Source organism: Cornus florida, unplaced genomic scaffold (assembly GCF_030987335.1).
Source record: "Cornus florida cultivar Cherokee Brave unplaced genomic scaffold, ASM3098733v1 CherokeeBrave_3.0.0_Hap2_Chr04, whole genome shotgun sequence".
Classification (NCBI taxonomy): domain Eukaryota; kingdom Viridiplantae; phylum Streptophyta; class Magnoliopsida; order Cornales; family Cornaceae; genus Cornus; species Cornus florida.
Window position 1 is genome coordinate 22369329 of NW_026775574.1, and position 19141 is coordinate 22388469.

At 35.5% G+C, this 19141-nt stretch overlaps 2 protein-coding genes across 2 annotated transcripts; one reads left to right on the plus strand and one right to left on the minus strand.

Moving 5' to 3' along the window:
• LOC132302981 (uncharacterized) lies at nt 1-8427 on the plus strand. The gene is made up of 7 exons (XM_059799997.1): nt 1-570; nt 1492-1632; nt 1726-2091; nt 2888-3130; nt 3543-3635; nt 7745-7945; nt 8041-8427. The coding sequence occupies exons 1-7, from the start codon at nt 247-249 to the stop codon at nt 8251-8253; spliced, it is 1581 nt and encodes a 526-aa protein (XP_059655980.1). The 5' UTR covers nt 1-246; the 3' UTR covers nt 8254-8427.
• A 2881-nt stretch (nt 8428-11308) lies between these two features.
• Nucleotides 11309-13629, minus strand: LOC132302982 (non-functional NADPH-dependent codeinone reductase 2-like). The gene is made up of 4 exons (XM_059799998.1): nt 13083-13629; nt 12236-12479; nt 11707-11886; nt 11309-11622 (listed from the first exon to the last, which is right to left on the minus strand). Exons 1-4 carry the CDS (start codon nt 13397-13399, stop codon nt 11398-11400), a joined length of 966 nt encoding a protein of 321 aa, XP_059655981.1. The 5' UTR covers nt 13400-13629; the 3' UTR covers nt 11309-11397.
• Nucleotides 13630-19141: the final 5512 nt, after the last annotated feature.

A 19141-nucleotide genomic window follows, 5' to 3' on the forward strand; every position in this document is an offset into this window, starting at 1 on the left:
TACATATATAACGGACACTTGTAAGAATTTTCATTACTCGGGACTTTGTCTCCCCTGCCCGATCGAAGTTGGGTACGGACGAAGAAGTCTCACTGGACCTCTCTCTCAAACGAACCGAAAAGTCAACTAAAATCATCTGATCAAACCCAATTCAATCCCACTATGGATCAAATTCACCCCAACAATCCATGACCATCCCTCTCTCCAAACTAGGGCTAATACAACTATCCACATCCATCAACGACGATGTTAGCTCGCAATTTCTGGAAGTTGCTAAAGATATTATGCTTTCTAGGGTTAGGGTTAGGGTTTGGTCTCGACTTCGGGTACGCTCTGAAGGTCCCCTTTAGGGTTAAGGATGTCCTTCCGGTTCTTCCACGGCAGATATCGTGGCCTGTGCTCAACAATCTTCACAGCCCTACTGATTTGTTGCCGTCCTTCGTTGGAACGGTGACTCCCAACAATGGGTCGATTCAGTGGAAAGGGGCTTGCTTTTATGGCAACGAAGCTCGATTCGAGTTGACTGAAGGCGATGATCGAGGTCTCGGGGGTGGTATTATTTATCTCACGGTTCGTACTTTGCTCTATGCTTTGAGATAAGTTGAGGGTTTTGAACAATTGATGTGCTTACTGAATCTGTGTTAGTCTAATCACTGTTTTCAATTTTGGGTTTCTGATGTTTTCATTGATATGTGTTTAAGAATGTGGAATTATTTTTGTTAGTCATGTTGTTTGATTTGAATTGTATTTGAGATAAGTTGAGGTTTTTGAACAGTTGACGTGCTTACTGAATCTGTGTCAGTCTAATCATTCCTTTCAATTTTGGGTTTCTGATGTTTACAGTGATACGTGTTTAAGAATATGGAATTTTTGTTATTAGCTACTATCACAGAAGCATACATTGTATTTCTCTACCGGTCCACAGACGCCTTCGTTGAATAAGATTTCTCTAATCTGTTTAGGAGTTTTCATTTATTTATTATTGTTAATAAAACACTGATTTGAGAGAGTGAATGGTTTCATATTTAATGCAACTAATGAACTTTATTTATTTTTATTTTTATTTTTCAATTATTAATAGAGAAGTTAAAATTATGGCACAACTTTTTCATATACATACATAGAAACTGAGGGCACAATCATGCAATGCAATCTTTTTTAACTTTTGTGGTTTTCTGGTTTTACTACATGCTGTCTAACTCTAACTCTACAAACTCTTCTCCCAACTACTTGGAATTGGTTGCATGAATCCTATTTTTTCATCCTGCTTTGTCTAAGGTCATACCATCAGTCAAGCCACATGTTGCCATATTTTTCCTTACTCTCTATCCGCCCTAGCATTACTCTCAATGTGGACCATGTCACATATCTTTCCTTACCAGATGCTGTTGCAATTTCTGTTTTTACCATATGACTTGTAATTCTGCCTCATTATGATTGGGATGATGCAATTTCAAGTTTGATTTTCTTAATTTATTTACCTTTCCACAGACAAATGCAGCTCACAGCTGGACCTGTATGGATCTATATGTTTTTGCAACACCCTATAGGATTACTTGGGATTACTACTTCTCTGCCCGAGATCATACGTTGAAAATTGAATCATGGGAGGAACCTGCAGAGTTGGAATATGTAAGCTTGTTTTCTCTTTTCTTCTGTTTTTGGTTTATTCTTATTTATAAATCCCATCATATGAAGTTGACATTCGGAGTAACCATTGAGCAGGTAAAGCAGCACGGAATCTCTGTATTTCTTATGCCATCGGGAATGCTAGGGACCCTGCTTTCCTTAGTAGATGTCTTGCCCTTGTTCTCTAACACCGGTTGGGGTCAGAATGCTAACATAGCATTTCTGAAGAATCATATGGGTGCATCATTCGAAAAGCGTCCTCAGCCTTGGCTTACAACTATCAATCCGGATGATGTTCATTCTGGTGATTTTTTAGCAGTGTCAAAGATACGTGGTCGGTGGGGTGGATTTGAAACATTGGAGAAGTGGGTAACAGGTGCATTTGCTGGTCACACTGCAGTCTGTTTGAAGGATGATTATGGTAAACTTTGGGTTGGTGAATCAGGACACGAGAATGAAAAGGTATGCAATCAAAAAGTTAGCATTTTTTCCTCACAAGTTATTGTTGTTTTTGGTCTTACATTATTTTTTTCAGCATGGTCATGCAATTGACCTACGGATCATACATTTGGAGGGTTGTATTACATTTATGCAGCGATGGTCTGTAAATTTAGAAGCATAAAGAGCTAGAACTGGCAAAGGAAAAATTTTAGTTGTTCATACCGTAACTAGAAAACCATAGATATTTAGTGCTTGTGTGAGAATGGGGCTGGGAGGAGGGAATTTCTGTATCACATTACTCTAATCTTCAATCACTTTTTGGTGGTTAAAAAAAAAAAAAAAAAAATCTTTACAATAAGGAAAATTTTCTTACCATTTGTAAGATTTCTTGAGGTGGGATTGTCATTTTCGATTGGAAGCGCAATTTATTCTTTATATTTTTTAACATGTGTGTGGACAGTTTTTTTAAGACTGTTGGATTATGAAATGACAATCATGTAAATTTGTTTTGGAACGAACTTCCCTTTTTTGGTTTAATCAAGTAAATTTGCAATTTTTTTTTGGAATGAAATTTCCTTTTTGGTTTTTGTGGCATAAATAATTGACAATCAAGTGAGTTCGCAAATTTATTTTATTTTTGGTTTATGTATGCATAAATGATTAATTGAATTTTGGATTGAGAAGTTATATTTAAATGCTTTGGTATTTTTTTTATCAGTCATATGGCAGCCTGAACATTGAATTGTCTTTACACCTTATTTTTATGAATATCCTATTAAATTTATATGTTTTATATAGTGTCTTAGCTGTGTTGCAGGGTGAAGAAATTATTGTGGTAATTCCATGGGATGAATGGTGGGAATTGACCCTTAAGGATAGTTCTAATCCTCAAGTAGCATTGTTGCCTTTACATCCGGAAGTGCGTGCTAAATTTAATTCTACTGCAGCATGGGAATATGCTCGAAGCATGTCAGGCAAGCCATATGGTTACCACAACATGATTTTTAGTTGGATTGACACCATTGGTGACAACTATCCCCCACCTCTTGATGCTCACTTGGTATGCATTTCATTAGTTTGCTTGTAATCTTAATATAATCTATCAAAATTAGCTTCCCCATGTTGCATGTGGCATGCTATTAAATATTTGTGCGGTTGTTACCTATTATAGTAGGTCTTTGTTGACTGCCTATTCTTAAAATTCAGGCTAATGTGCAGTTAATGGTGACATCTTTCCTTGTTGGTGATTGCTGTGGGATTATAAATTTTTTGTTAAATAAGCGACGGGTGCATTTGTGCTTATTTTTGTGAATTCATGGCTTATTTATTTGTAAAAGAATAAGTATGTTCACAATTCCTTCGGTTCTAAGAAAAATAGTTTATGTAAATCTATTCTTGCACCACTCATTCAATAATATAGGATAGATATGGAGAGGTTTCTACATTTTTAAGTATCAGACCTTTTTTTGCAGGTTATTTCTGTCATGTCTATGTGGACTAGAGTGCAGCCAGCATATGCTGCAAATATGTGGAATGAAGCTCTAAATAAGCGGCTTGGTACTGAGGTATGCGTGTTGATTCCTGAATCCAATCTCTTCCCCTCTCCTCCTCCAAAACATTTGGTTGGATTAATTTGAATATAGAAACACTCTTGCTCTAGAGTCTCTGTTAATCAATTATAATTGAGCAACTATTATTTTAAATGATTTTCTCGTGCAAAGTCTTGTGCTACATTAAAAATAAATATATAATGAACTTCTGAACCTACAAATCAAGGATAGGGTTAGAAAATTGTACTTCTATTTTGATTTCAATATATATAAAAGAGACTTGTTAAAGTATTATGGATACGTGAGGTATGATTTCTGCATTCTAATGAATGTGTAGATGAGCATTTTCAGTTCATCGGAGCATTGCCCCAAAGAAGCAAGCTTGCAGTGGAGACGTATAATAACGGGAGTGTTCATGAAGAATGGAAAAATTAAAATGAAAAACAATAGAAAAAAATTGAGTTTTCATGCAGTAAAAGTTGTACGACAAATAATTTCAAGTACTCTAGGTTTACATTAGGGGTCAGCAGTAAGCTCTTATCCTTTTGCCTTATTTTCATGAATTGACTACCACACACATGCAGGATGACATTCTTTGGTGTATGCTTTTATGATATTATTTTGATTTATGAAACCAAAGTACCAAGTGCTAGATTAGAGGTTTGTTGAGAAGTTTTGTAAGTAAGATTAATATTAGAAATATGGAATTTAACTTTAGTGAAAATAGAAATTTAAGAGTGAGGATTAAGTTCAATATGTAACAAAAGGTGAACAATATCATTATCCAGGGTTTTTTTTTTAACAAAAAGAATGAGAGCTTAGAGATAATGTTGCTTATAGAGTCAAAGAAGGATGGATTTACTGGGTGCGTGCTTTTGGCATATTGGTTGGTCAATTTCAATGTATACATTTAAAATTAAAAGGTAAATTCTATAAAACGGTTATTAGACCAATCATGCTTTAGTGGTAAATTTTTGGGTGCAAAGAAATAGGGTCAAGTGCAGAAAACGCCCCATAGTATGCTTACAGTGCGTATCACAACCATCATGTGCGAAAAATGCCCCTAAAGTATCACATCGTGCAAATAAGTCCTACTGGACATATTTAAGGTAGAATTTGACTAAAATGCCCTTACTAAGACATTTTATAAATTATATAAAAAAATATATGATTTTGTGAAACGACCAAAGAAGGCACAACCTATGATATGCACCATTGACGTGAAAAAAAAAAAAACAGTGAGGAGTGCTAGCAGGTTGCCCACGTGTCAGTGATTAGACTGCCGACCTGAGATTTTTTTTTTTTTTTTTTCTTTTGCACACGTGGCCTCCACCTTCACCAACAACGATCAGAGAGCCATGAAGTATAACCAACCCAGATCGGTGGACAGAAATGTGGCCTCCACCTTCACCAACGACGATCAGAAACCTATCTATGATGGGAGTTTCACCAACCTAGAACAGATGCACCATTTTCGGACTGGCCAAACCTAACAAAAACTTCCATTTCCAACGAACACAGACAAAATCAGACAAGCCCCATCAACATGAACACCGGCAAGAAGCACTTGATCAGCTACAAAAGAAAGTATGTTTGATTCGCTGTAAAAAGCAAGAAGAATGAAATTTGATCCCAATGCTTCGGGTGTTGTTCCCTCGGCGCGAAACCTGTTGGTTCCGACGCAGTTTGAGAATTCTGCTGATCCCATGAAAAAGATTCAACAAAATAAGGGCTTTCCGCCTTTTTCTATCTTCTTTTGTTTTGGCTGTCTGCATCCACGCTCGAGGTGATTCCGATGCATATCTGCTCGATCCATCATAGCATTTTTTGTCCTCACCGTCGTTCAAGTTCTCGCCGGTGACATTCCCCGATCTCTATCCCGCCATGGTCTCCGAATGCCGATGACACCGTTGGTCTCCGTTGATTTGCTTCCAATAAGGTGGTTAGAGAGAGAGAGAGAGAGGAGGGGTGAAAATGGAGTTTTGAGGTAAGGTGGGGGATGAAGATTTAAAAAAAAAAAAATGAAAACTGGAGCAAAAGGAAGAGAGAGAAGGTCACTGCTGGCCCATTGCCGGAGGACGGCGACCCACCAGACCAAAGGCCGGCGAGCATGGTCGCCGTTGCCGGCTACTGTGGGTCGCCAGACCACCTTGATGTGCGAGAGCTTAGTTTTTTGGTTCTGCACTTCACCCCAAAGAAATGGCATGTTCATAAATTGTGTGCTCGAAATACAGTTTTTCTGATGGATGTGTGGTTATAAGAAATGATAAAATTAGAATTAATTACATTCAAAAAAAGGTTGAAGTAGCACTTGTTGGACATGCGAATGAGAGAAAATTGACCAAGGTGTTTGATTATATGTAATGAATGAAAACCAATTACTGCTACCGAGGAATGGTGATGCGCTTCACATATAAATTATTGATAGGGGACAGGGAAAGACCAAAACTGAATGGGTTGAGCAGAGAAAGTAACGATGGCGTGTAACATGAGTTACGGCCTTTAGACATTACAGTATTGCAAAACAGATTCACATAATTGACCCTAATTAGTTGGGAATAGGGGTATGGCTTTGTCGTGCTGTGTAGTTTCTTTCTGTGTGATCAATCGTAATTCAAAATCTTCTATAATGTAATACTAGCCTATTCATGGATACCATTTTTTTTGACAAAAATTCCTGTCAGCTTGCTCTAATCCGTGTTTGTATCTTTTAAAACTAACCCCACCAAAAAGAAATGGTGGTGGTTGCACGATGACAAGCCAAGTATTGTAATCCCTTCTATCTCCTTTTGGATGATACATTAATCCCACAGTTGAGCAGTTTTAGTTAGCATGGATAGTAGTCTAGCAAATGTGACTTCAAATAACTGAAGGTGGTCTGGGTTGATGAATTTGTGTGTTAATAAAGTTAGACATGCTGGTCAATGGGAAGGAGGAAATGATTAGATAATATTTCACCCAAGCACAAAGTTGCATCTTGCAAGGGAAGGTCTCTCAGATCAGATTAGAGATGGCTTTGTAAGTGAAATACAGCCTAACAAACAGTTCCAATGAAAGAGGACAATATTTGGGAGTTTGGAGACCTTCCAACAACCCCTTGTAACGGGGTTTTGAGAGGCCTTCGTATCATATAAGAATGTCATATAGTCGGTTCATGCGATAGAAAAGAGAAGGTGGTTGGAAACAGAAAAAAGGGAAATCTAAATAGGAGTGGATACTGGTCTCATACTATCCTAATATTTAATATATATATATATATATATGGTTAATATTACAAACATGTGAGAAATATGCTATTTAAACTCCTATACTCAAGTTTGAGGTGCTTGAATTAATGTCTTTTTCTTTTTTTTCTAATCACATTATGTGAAATGTTGCAGATACTTAAACATGAGCAATTTACTTGCAATAGTTGATATTCATAAAATGTATCTAGTGAATTAGGAGTTCAATGCATCCTCTTTAGCAGAAAGAGGATATCCTTTGCTCATTATCAGAGACAATCAACTATGTAGTTTCAGTGGGATGTAAAATTTTGCACAAATTTGTGTTTTTATTTCATTATTATTGTTGTTGTTATTATTATTAGGGCCGCGAGCATTTAACACTCTGGAGTATGCATATAGCTCATATAGCCCCCTATAGGTTCTGAAAATCCCCTAACGTTTATTTTACGGGCAAGCAAGGACCTCCCCTCATTAGGCCATTAATGGAGCGATAAAAATACTAAAATGCCCTTCCTACAATTAAAATAAAAAATAGTAAAAAATTCAGTTAATGTAAAATGACTATTATGGCCTTTATATACAATTAGGGTAAGGGCATTTTCGAAATCAAATAAGGTTATTTTCGGTATTTAATACAATTAATTAGTCATGTGCGAGACACGTTTGTTAACAATTCTTTTTCTAATGGTTGACTGTCGAAAATCCCTAGTTTGCAATATTTTTAAAATTTTAAGGGAGTTATATACCCAAAGTAAAAGAGAGTGTTAGTTGCTCAAAAAGTAAACCTTAGGGTGTTTTATATACTTGGCCCTTATTATTATTGGTTGTCATAAAAAGTTTATTATTATTATAATTGTTGTTGCCATCGTAGTTGATTGCTGGTCTGTTTTCTTACAGGATTTGGATTTGTATGGAATTCTAGCTGAGACTGAAAGGCGTGGTCTCACCTTTGATCAAATACTTACAATTCCCGAACAAGATGAATGGGTATACAGTGATGGGAAATCAACAACATGCGTTGCCTTTATTTTGGAAATGTATAAAGAGGCTGGAGTATTTGGTCCTATTTCCAACTCAATTCAAGTAACTGAGTTCACTGTAAGTATATCAGGTTGTTCGTTATTAAGTTGATCTGTATATGAACCCCTTCTGACCTCATGATCTCTATACATGACTTGGATACGTTACCACAGATTCGAGATGCATACATGCTGAAGATTTTTGAGAATAACCTAACACGCCTGCCAAGTTGGTGCGGCATTGAGGGTGGTGAGCTCAAGTTCTGCCAGATTCTCGGTGAGTATAGAATGGAGTTGCCGCAGTATAACACCCTAGAGCCATATGCCAACATGAATGAGAATTGCCCCTCTCTACCTCCAAGTTATGAGAGGCCTCATCGTTGTTAATTCTGGAGGCTTCATCTTAGTATATCAATATATTTCAATGAATGTAATGCTGTTAGTGAAGCTTGTATTATGTCATTTTCTAAGCTGCAAGGATATATTTTTGTTATTCGCTGAAGCACTATGTTCTCTTTTTCAAGTATTCCACTTGAAATACGAAATATTAGTATCTGTAAATACTTGTTATTCTAGAATTCTAGTAACAGAATTCTAAGAATTCTATTATCTTATTGGTTATTGCAACTCCGCCTGTGCTCTTTACACAGCCGGTCCCAAGCCCGGATAAAGGAGGAGGGTTGCTTTAGCTTGTTGGACAGCCAACGTAGAACTTTTATCGCGATCAATATGAATATGAATCTTATCAATTGTCTTGAAAGGTTCCTCAATTGTCTTGATAGGCCCATGGGATGTACCTCGTGGGATTTCACCAATCTTCTTCTCTTCGCTTAGTGCCCAGTCGAATATCCCAAGGTTTTGTATCATCCTGTCTTTGTTGAAAGTCTTCACCAACAGACCAATTCCTTGCTCATATGCTCATCTTAGACAAACCTCCAACACGACCAACAACGAGCCTTCCACAGGGAAGGCTCAATCGTCGAATTGACACAAATTACTTAGAGAAGTGTAAGGCTCTCTTCCGACACAAATTACTCAGAGAAGCAATGTTAAAAGTATCTGCGCGATGGTTTTTTGTCTGGCATTTGCAATTTCCTTTAGCACTTCACTCTCCATAACTCTGTTGGTGCCATAAAAGGTCCCTATGGCTCCCAAAGCAGCATAACCACCACGAGTACACTCTATTGGCCTTGCAGAACTCTCTCAGCTACCTTTGTTGCCAACATGGATTTACTTCCACCTTTAAAATCCAAACTGCTTCACTACCAATCTTTATATGCTAAAGGAAAAGGAAACTGAAAAAAATAAAAATAAATAAATAAATAAAATTTACTTGGGTTGTGTTTAGATATTCGAGGAGGAATGGTTGCAGTGACTGGGACATGGAGAAGCTTCTTGCAAGAGAAATTGCTGACACCAATGGCCTTTGTGAACTCGAGTTTTTGGCACTCTTCCATGGCTGCCCACACAGACTTACGGTCCATTGCCATAGATTCTTCTTTCTTGATGGGTGCTCATGAATCCCTGGCTTTGAACTCACAGGCCAGTGTATGAGATAGAGTTTAATGTACTCCAGTTCCTGAACAATAATGACACAAAAAATGAATTTAAGCTATGCTAGTGAGAAAAGTGAACTTAAAAAAACAGAAAAGAAAAAAGAAAAAAAGTAGAATTAGAAATTAGGTGTGTTACTTCAGAGTCTTTTGCAGGGCAGGGTGGACATGTTGGGGGTGAGCATTACTGCACCACAACTTGGAGGTGATAAAAAGGTCATCTCGAGATGGAATTAGGCCGTGACGAAGTGCTTCAGCTATGGCTTCTCCAAGAGTGCTCTGAATTGTACAAAGCAGCTGTGTTAAAATGGCTATAACCCAAGCTCTATTGCTTTTAAGCACTGCCTGTTTAATGGTCTCTGATCCCACAGGAGGGTCGGCTGCAGTGCCAAGTGCCGAAGCCCAGGACATGTATTTTTCAATCATTGGAGTTCAAAGGAATTTCTGGAATACTTGAAGCGACACCATTGCCATCCATCTGGGTATTTGTAATAGTAGTTGTGTATACTTATCTTTCACAAGTCTTTTGTTATATTATCAGCAATTTTTTTTTTGCTCCTTACAGTATTGTGTATTTGTTTGTTTCTTATAGTATGTTATATTTTGTAAAGTCTGTAGATTTTGAAAAATCAATACTGCAAAAGGTAAAATCTCTCTCTAAAAAAATTCATTATTTAAAAAATAAAAATAAAAATAAAAAAATTAATTGTTTGGAAATGACAAGATTCGAATTTATGTCTATATTCAGAACAAATATTTCTTTACATTATAAGTTTGGTAACCATGGCTATACAACCCTCCCGCTCCGCTCCTCCGGGCGCTACCACTGCTCCAGTTGATTGTTCTAATATTATGTCAATATCAAATATTTTAGGAAGTGAACAATTATCTTCTGATGTAATTGTATTAAAAATTGAAAACATTGATGTGATTGAATTATAAATTTCAAAAACTGATGTGATGGTAAATAATGTGAAATGAGTAAGGTAACAAAATTTCTTATTACCAAGAAAGTCTAGCTACCCTCACCTATATATAGGCTCATTTCAACCCTTCCTATCTACTTCCTAAGAATTCTACTGTCATCTTCTATAAATTCTCCAAAATTCTAAATTCTACTGTCATCTTCTATAAATTCTCCCAAATTCTAAAATCCTCCGCCACTTTGCAACACTCCCCAATCTTTTTAAAATAATATGAAAGATTCTAGATCCCGATCTTCTTACAATAATGTGGAAGTCTGCCATGCAGACATGATGCAGAGTTCTTCTCAACACTCACACATTGACTGCGTGGCGGGTGTGACAAGTGGCTAACAATTTTTGTTGTCAAAGTTACAATGTCAAAGAAAAATGTTGTTTTAAAATTGTAATAACATGTTTTATAAGTTGTGAATACTCATTTGCTGGCAGCTATGCCATGAAATCGAATTTTGGTGAAAAATCTCCAATAATTGCGAGATAATTGGCATCAAAATTACTCAATCCTATCAAACATGCCTTTGGTGGTATGCAAGAACCATATCTTCTGCAAATAAGCCGAGACAATGGTGCTGTAGAACACATCAGGCGTGTATAACAATCGCTAAGAATATATACATATTGCAACAATGGCAATGTCCCCTGTGCAGTTTTTATGCCCATGGTAAGATTCATACTTCTTCTTGTACATCATGGCTGAGTTTGTAAGTGTGAAAATGGTTCCCTTATATATATATATATATATGGTATATATGTACTTGTTTGCTTGTTTTGCTTCTTGTATGATATCTGTCATAGATGCTTACTTCCTTGAACTGCAAAGAACCAACTTCCAACTCCTAAATGCTTTAGTATGTCAACAACTTTTAAGTGTTATGAATTGCTTAGGAAGTCAACTAACTTAGTGTAATAAATTGTAAAATCTGATTGATGTAAAAACAGGAATGAAACAAAGTCCTTTATTACAGAGAAAGTGTAGCTAATTACACATGATGAAATCAAAGTTCTCCATCCCAGAGCTCCTCAATTGTCTTGAAAGGTCCATGTGTTGAGGTGTAATCCTTACCAAGACATGCTCTTCCTTGTGGAATTTCACTGATTCTCTTAGACTCCTCTTCACTCAATGCCCAGTCAAATATCCCAAGGTTCTGTTTCATCCTCTCTTTGTTGAAACTCTTCACCAACACACCGATCCCTTGCTCGTATGCCCATCTTAGACAAACCTGCAACGCGACCAACAATGAGCCTCTCTTCATTTGAATCGAAGATTTGACACAAATTACTTAGAGAAGCGATGTTAAAAGTACCTGCGCGACGGTCTTTTGTCTGGCATTTGCAATTTCCTTGAGCACCTCACTCTCCATAACTTTGTTGGTGCCACAAAAGGTCCCTATGGCCCCCAGAGCAGCATAAGCCACTACAAGTACTCCACTGGCCTTGCAGAACTCTCTCAGCTTCCTTTGTTGCCAACATGGGTTTAATTCCACCTTTTAAAAATCTAAACACCTTCACTACCATTTCTTCATAGTGTCATGATCCTTTGCTATAATAGACCCTGTACGTAGTGGTGCTGTAAAATTTTTCAACACACTTAAATTCTAAAACAAACGTGTTGAAAAAGGATTTTAATGTGTTGAAATCTCTTTGCAACATCATTATTTGTAGTTTCAACGCATTTGTTCTATCTGTTGAAACTGTGTTGAAATATAGAACAAATATGTTGAAAAACCCTACAACAGGGTCTGCTACAGCAGAGGATCCAGACTCGTTTTCATATCAAACTAGCGAAAGGAAAGCCGAAGGAAAAAAAAAAAAAGGGTTGTGTTAGATATTCACTTGATTGACAGCAGGATGAATGGTTGCAGTGGTTAGGACATTGAGAAGCTTCTTGCTCGAGAAATTGCTTACACCAATGGCCTTTGTGAACCCAAATTTTTGGCACTCTTCCATGGCTGCCCACACAGACTTATAGTCCATTGCCATAAATTCTTCTTTCTTGATTGGGTACTCGTGAATCCCCGGCTTCGAACTCACAGGCCAGTGTATGAGATAGAGATCAATGTACTCCAAATTAATGTTCCTGCACAATAGTGACATCAAAAGTGAATTTAAGCTATGTTTGTGAGGAAACAACAAGAAGGCATTTTTTTTGTTTTTTTTTTTCAAAGTACTTAAAGGCTGACTACATGAATCCCAAGTTTCAATTCAGCTTCATTTAAGTTCGTATCCTCGGTCAAATCAAATCACATCCATCATATTCTTCCATACTACTCTTTTCCTAATATTGGACTACATTACTCTTCTTAACTGTCGCATTTAAAAGTAACGTGTGGCTGGATTGTACACCTACCTTCCAGATAATCCCAGACCACGTCCACACAATAAGGGCACATGAAGCCCAATGACCATAAATAAAAGGCAGTGCACTCCCAAAATAGGCACATCCCGTACAGTAACCAAGTCTTTGTATATGATAAAACCATCTTAACCGAATTTTTTTCTCTCATTTTATGTTTGTGAGGAACTTGGAAATACTTTGGGTAGAGTTGCATTCTGGTGAAGCTAATATACTCTCACAATATATATATATATATATATATATATATATATATATATAGAACTAGAAATTGCATAGATAAAAAACGGAATTTAACTAACGATCATATGAGTGGAGGGGTGTTACTTGAGAGTATTTTGCAGGGCAGGCATGACATGTTGGGGGTGAGCATCACTGCACCAGAGCTTGGAGGTGATGAAGAGCTCATCTCGAGATCGAATTAGGCCGCAACGATGTGCTTCAGCTATGGCTTCTCCAAGAGGCTGCTCTGAATTGTACAGAGCAGCTGTGTCAAAATGTCTATAACCCATCTCTATTGCTTCAAACACTGCCTGTTTAATGATCTCCGGTCCCACCGGAGGGTCGGCTGCGGTGCCCAAGCCCAAGACGGGCATTTTCTGGTCACCGGAGCTCAGAAGGATTTCTGGAATGCTTGAATTCATCTGGGTAGTAGTAATAGTTGCTGTGTAGGCTTTTCTAGATCATATACTATCTTATGTTGATATTATTTTGGTCAGGACAAGGTAGTTTTTCTCTTATTTGGACATGTTAATCACCAAGAAAATGTTAGATCTAAAGGGTGGGGTTAATTTTGGAAGTGGTTGAAAAATGTTCGAAAACCATGGATCTTTGTGCAAATTTAGATAAAAATATGTGGAGAAAGAGATGCGAGACCACAAGAACATTATGTGTGGGGTGGTGGGAGCAATCAGCCAAGAGGAGACGACAATCATGGGAAGCCCTGCCTTTTCTGAATATAAGTGGGACCCACTTTTTGTGTTGGTCGTGCCAAGTTCAGCTAAATTTAATTAGGGTGAATTTAGTGTGAGCCTTGTAATTAAGTGGTATTGTATTTTATTTATTTCTCAAAATAAATAATAAAAAATCAAATATCTAAATAGGCAAGTGGGTGTGTGAATGATAGTGTAGAGGAGGAGGAGGAGGAGGACGATGACGGATTTTGGGCGTTAAATAGAAGATTCTAACACTTCAAACTTCAAAGGCGTCAAAAGTATGATGGAAGAAAATTTAGTATAAAGTTATCAAAGTTCTCCCCAACCCTCTCATTCAAGAAATATTATTTTATAATCGTTCTATGGATGCAGATTGGACATGATATTTTTACATGTGCCGTTAGAATATAGTAAAATATATTATACAAGATAGTAATAATACCTCTAATATATTCACACATGTGCCGTGAATTATGGATTACTTTGAATTGGCCAAATAAAAAATAAAAATAAAAAAGTTCGAAGCTTCAACACTACGCTAAATAAGTGTTTAGAGAAAATCCACACTATTTCACCTCACTTGCTCATAATTATTGCACTTTTCATCCTACTTGCTCATAATTATTTATGTTGTTCCTAAGCAATCTTCCAAAAACTGTCACTATTTTATCAATCATGTCACGAAATTATTAATTATTAAAAAAATAATTTTGTTATCAAACACTCAACCATGATTCACATGCATCTCCTTTTGTTTGAAGGGTATATTGTTTTGTGCACTAAAACAACATCGTTTTGTAATCCAACGCTGAGTGCACATAGGTCCCAACACAGATCCTATTTAACCAAAACGATGTCAATTGGTACAGAGATTCCCTCGTTTAGGAGGGGATCCAATTCTATGCGTTGACTCCCTTATTTCTTTCAACATGTGTGACATACTTAAAAAATTTAAAGTTTCACGCTAGGCGAAGAAGTGTATGGAGAAAATTCACATTATTTCATCCTCACTTGCTCATAATTATTTATGTTCTTCCCAAGGACACCCCTCAAAATAGTGTCACTATTTTATCCATCGTGTCACCACGTTATTAATTATTGAAAAATAATTTTGTTATCAAATAGGATGGACACTTTAATGCATCTCTTTTTGCTTGAAGGGACAACAATGGATCAGAGATTCGATGTTTGACGGGAGTTATACATGTTATATATATGTTATATATAGTGTTGTACATTAAACCAACGTCATTTTGTACACGAGCCCCAACACGTGTCCTATTAGACTCCATGTCTATGCACCAAAATAATTTCATTTGGTACACGAGTTCCCCCTAAACAGGAGGGGATCCCATTTTATGCATTGACTCCCTTATTCAACAGTTGTTTCAACATGTGTGACACCCCTCTTGTGATAACTTCTTTAACTTAGATTGAACAAGAAAAACAGTCTGTTGCCACAAATGTGAGCAAACTTACATATTTCAAAATAAATAAACAAACAAATAACACCATGAAACAGTTTTAAGGATATCATGAGAAAGAGAGTCATCAAAAGAAAATCAAACTATATACTATTTAATCAACATGTACATATCAATCACCATGTATGTAATCAAATCCCATAGAAGTTAGAACAATGATAAAATCTGAAAGAAATGGTAAATTAAAGATGAGGTCTCTGGAAAATAAATATTCGATTGTTTTCTAGTGATTTTGGGTGGTGTTGTGGTACTTGACTTTGATCCATTGAACACCACCAGACACTCCTTCCTTGACTTTCTTCACTGCAGTTGAGGCTGCCACTTTGGTTCTGTGAAGATTGTCACCCACCTTGCTTGACAATTTGGCTGCAGAACCATTCTTCTTCTTATCAGGAACAGGGTCTGGCTTGCTGTAGTCCCATTGATCAGCCCATGATGTCCCATACGAACTGTGTGCTTCCATTGTGTGTTTTTGTGTGTGTGTGTGTGTGATATTATATACAGATATTTTGGTGCAGGCTGCTTAGGAGGAAGTCTAGGTGAGTGGAACACCATATAGTTTGACAAAATCGAAGTGACATGGTCAACAAGGTTGGCAATTGGTATCATACTAGCTTAATACCAAATTCAATTTAGATTATATATTAGCTTAATCCAATCATATACATATTAAATTACCAAATCCAATGTTAGATTATCTATTTGCTTAATCCTAACAAATGAAGAATATTTCTTATCAAGATCTTTGTCATCAAACCGTGGAGTCGGTCACCGAATCTTGTATATATATTCGTAATTAGTAATACTTATATATTAGATCGGCAAATTTATTTATTTATTTTTTTAAATATCATTTGGAAAAACTTGTACTTCAGCACTTTATTTTTGTTGTCATTTGTTTCTGAGTCAGAGTGCCTAACACATCTGACTAATTTTATATGAATAAAAATTAATGTTATGTGAAGAGTTTTAATGACATCACGATTATGTTAGTTTTCACTCACATAAATCAGTTCAAATTATTTGACTTTAAACTATAAATCATTATTTCTTTTATAAACAAGTGTAATTTTAATTTTATATTTATTTTTTTATTTATCAAAGAATTTTTACAATACTCTTGGAGAGAATTTAATTTTGAAAAAAAAAATTTATATACGACTAAATCTAAATCAAGTGCAGTGGTGATTTAATAAGATTATGCTGTTTTATGGAGTATCTTATTATGGGCTGAAGTTTAGAATACTTTCTTACTTATGTGTTCATATCTCTCATGAGACAACAACACATATTAGCATCTTCAAAGGACTTTCTTGCATATAAGGCTTCAAATGTCCTTTAGTCATATTGGTCAAAACAAATTTCTAGCCATATGAAGTATAAGGAAGTTAACAAATAATGTTACTTATAAATATATGTGTGGACACCCCTTAATAATATAGTAGACATATTTTGATCAAAACTGTGAGCATCAAGAGGAAAATATGCAAATAGAACAATATTTATTTATATAATGCGGAGGGCTGGTCGTGACGAGTGATATTAGAGTCAATCCCCAACCAAAAATTTCGGAATGTGGTCATGTCGCGTGTTGTATGTGTCTTCGAGTATATTAGCTAATGAAGTTTCAGAAAATAGTTTTGAGTGACCAAGCATATTTTTCAAATTTTTTTTTTTTTCTCTTATTTTCTTAGAACAAAACTCATTTTAAGAGAGTTGGTTCTACTCAATTTTATTTTATTTATTTACTTATTTAAGCCTAAGTTTTATCATTTTTTTCGTTTTTTTTGGGTTTATGGTTTGCTTAGGGCTAGGGTGAGCATGGACCGGGCAGCCCAAGGGTGAATAAGCATGTTAGGCCCATAAGTTTTGGGTAGGCTTACTTTATAACTTAATAACTATAGGCCTTCACAGCAAGCCTGACCCAAATTTTGGGGCCTTCAAGAAAATAAAAGTGGACCAGCACTTGAACTTGGTATGGAGCTAGATTTGATTAGATAGAATCAACTTAAAAAGAAATCAAATAATAAATTATGAAACCCTTTAAAAGTTTGGTTAGATAGAAAAAGAAAGTTCTGGAAAATTAAGATTCTCATAACTTTTTATTTTTCTCAAAACGTTTCCGGCATAAAACAAAGGAAAATTTTTATTATCACGTGAAAGTAACATCTTTTTATTTTGTGTTCCTATTTTATTCAACAATTTTATTACGTTATTTTACACAACAACTGTATCATATTTTTTTTTACTAGGTTTTAAAGAATTGCAATCCAACAGTAATTTTATCATTGATAGGGTTTTAAACAACTTGACTTTCATTTTTAATTGCTTTCAATCATATATGAATGAAATAAATAATAATTTACAAGGTTTAAATTAATTGAAAACTCTCTCTCTCTCTCTATATATTTTTATATACATAGAGTGCAATTGGAGTAATTGTAGTTTTCAAATTTTTTTTAATTTTTTGGCACTTCTTACTCATGCGAAACATAGTATTACCAAATAGATTATTGTCTTTAGTTTTAACTATCTTGATGAAATCATTTGATAGCTTAATATTGGTCAGAATTAAACATGTTTAAAACATCATTAAGGTATAAATGTTTGTTTACCGAATCACTTACACAGTAACTATAGTGCTAATGAAGCCATCAACCAAACGAATCAGACAGAGTTCGGCGACCGTAATGAATAAAAAATCAATAGACGTGATCCATGACATCACCTGAATCATTATTTTATTAGTAATCAAACGCAAAGTAATAGACTTAAGTTGGTTGCATTTGAAGCATCCACCTCTTAAAATTTAAACACATACTCACCACAGCTCTTAATCTCTTTGGTTGGAGGGATAGGAAAATGGATGAAAGGAAGAGAGAGAGAGGGATGAATGAGGCATCTTTAGGAATGAAAAATGTCCTTTTTATTTTTTATTTGGTTGAATGCACGCTTGGATCTGTAAAGGACTTAATGGGGGCATCCGCCCCCACTGAAATTTTTTATTATTATATTTTATATTTCTAAATTTATATTTTTTTTGCATTTATACTAATAAAATTTTGAAATTGCCCCCACTAAAATTATGAAAAAACTCCTCTATATAAATTTGCCCCCTCATATAAATTCTTAGATCCGTCCCTGGTTGAATGGAATTGATAATAAAAAAATGAATATGTAATATTTTTTCTTGTCTGGTTAAAAGGAAGGGAAAGAAAGTTTTTATATTATTTGTACTAATATACCCTTATTATATACAATTATAAATATTAGATATTTATTTCAAAATTTTAAAAGGTTAAAAATGTAAATTACGTAATAATTGTTAGTGTCCTTTTTTTTCCCCTCTCCTCTTCCCTTTAATTTTGGACGGATAAAAAATTACAAAGGAATGATGTATGTTTCATCCCTCTTTACTTTCTCTCTCTCTTCCCTTTCCTCTCACCAAACACAAAAATATTATTTTATCTCCCCTCTCTTCCATTCCTACTAACCTCCAACCAAACATAGCATTAACCTCTCTATTTGAGGAGAAATCAAACCAACCGAACTAGTAGTACATGTTAGACTTGTGACGGTAGCATTTATTAAAAAACCAGTGAGATCCTAATTCAATATGCTTGTAGATAATTTAGAACAACATTTAGTTGAATATCATGTTTTAAACCACTTATGTTCAAAAGAAAATCATGACATAATGGCCATTTCCCATTCTGTCCACTAGACAAGATGTGAAAAGAACCTTTGAATTTGTTATAGTATTTTGGTTTCTTATTTTTATTTTTTGTTTTTGTTTTTGATAAGTAAGATTATATATAAAGAAGCGTTCAAAAGATTGTATTTTGGTTTTGAAATGAAATGAAGAAAAAACTAGTAAGATTCCATTTTCAATGTCACTATTGAAATAAAATCAAAAGCAAGAAACAAAGCTACATTCTTCATTTTGGTCTAGACTAAACTACATAGA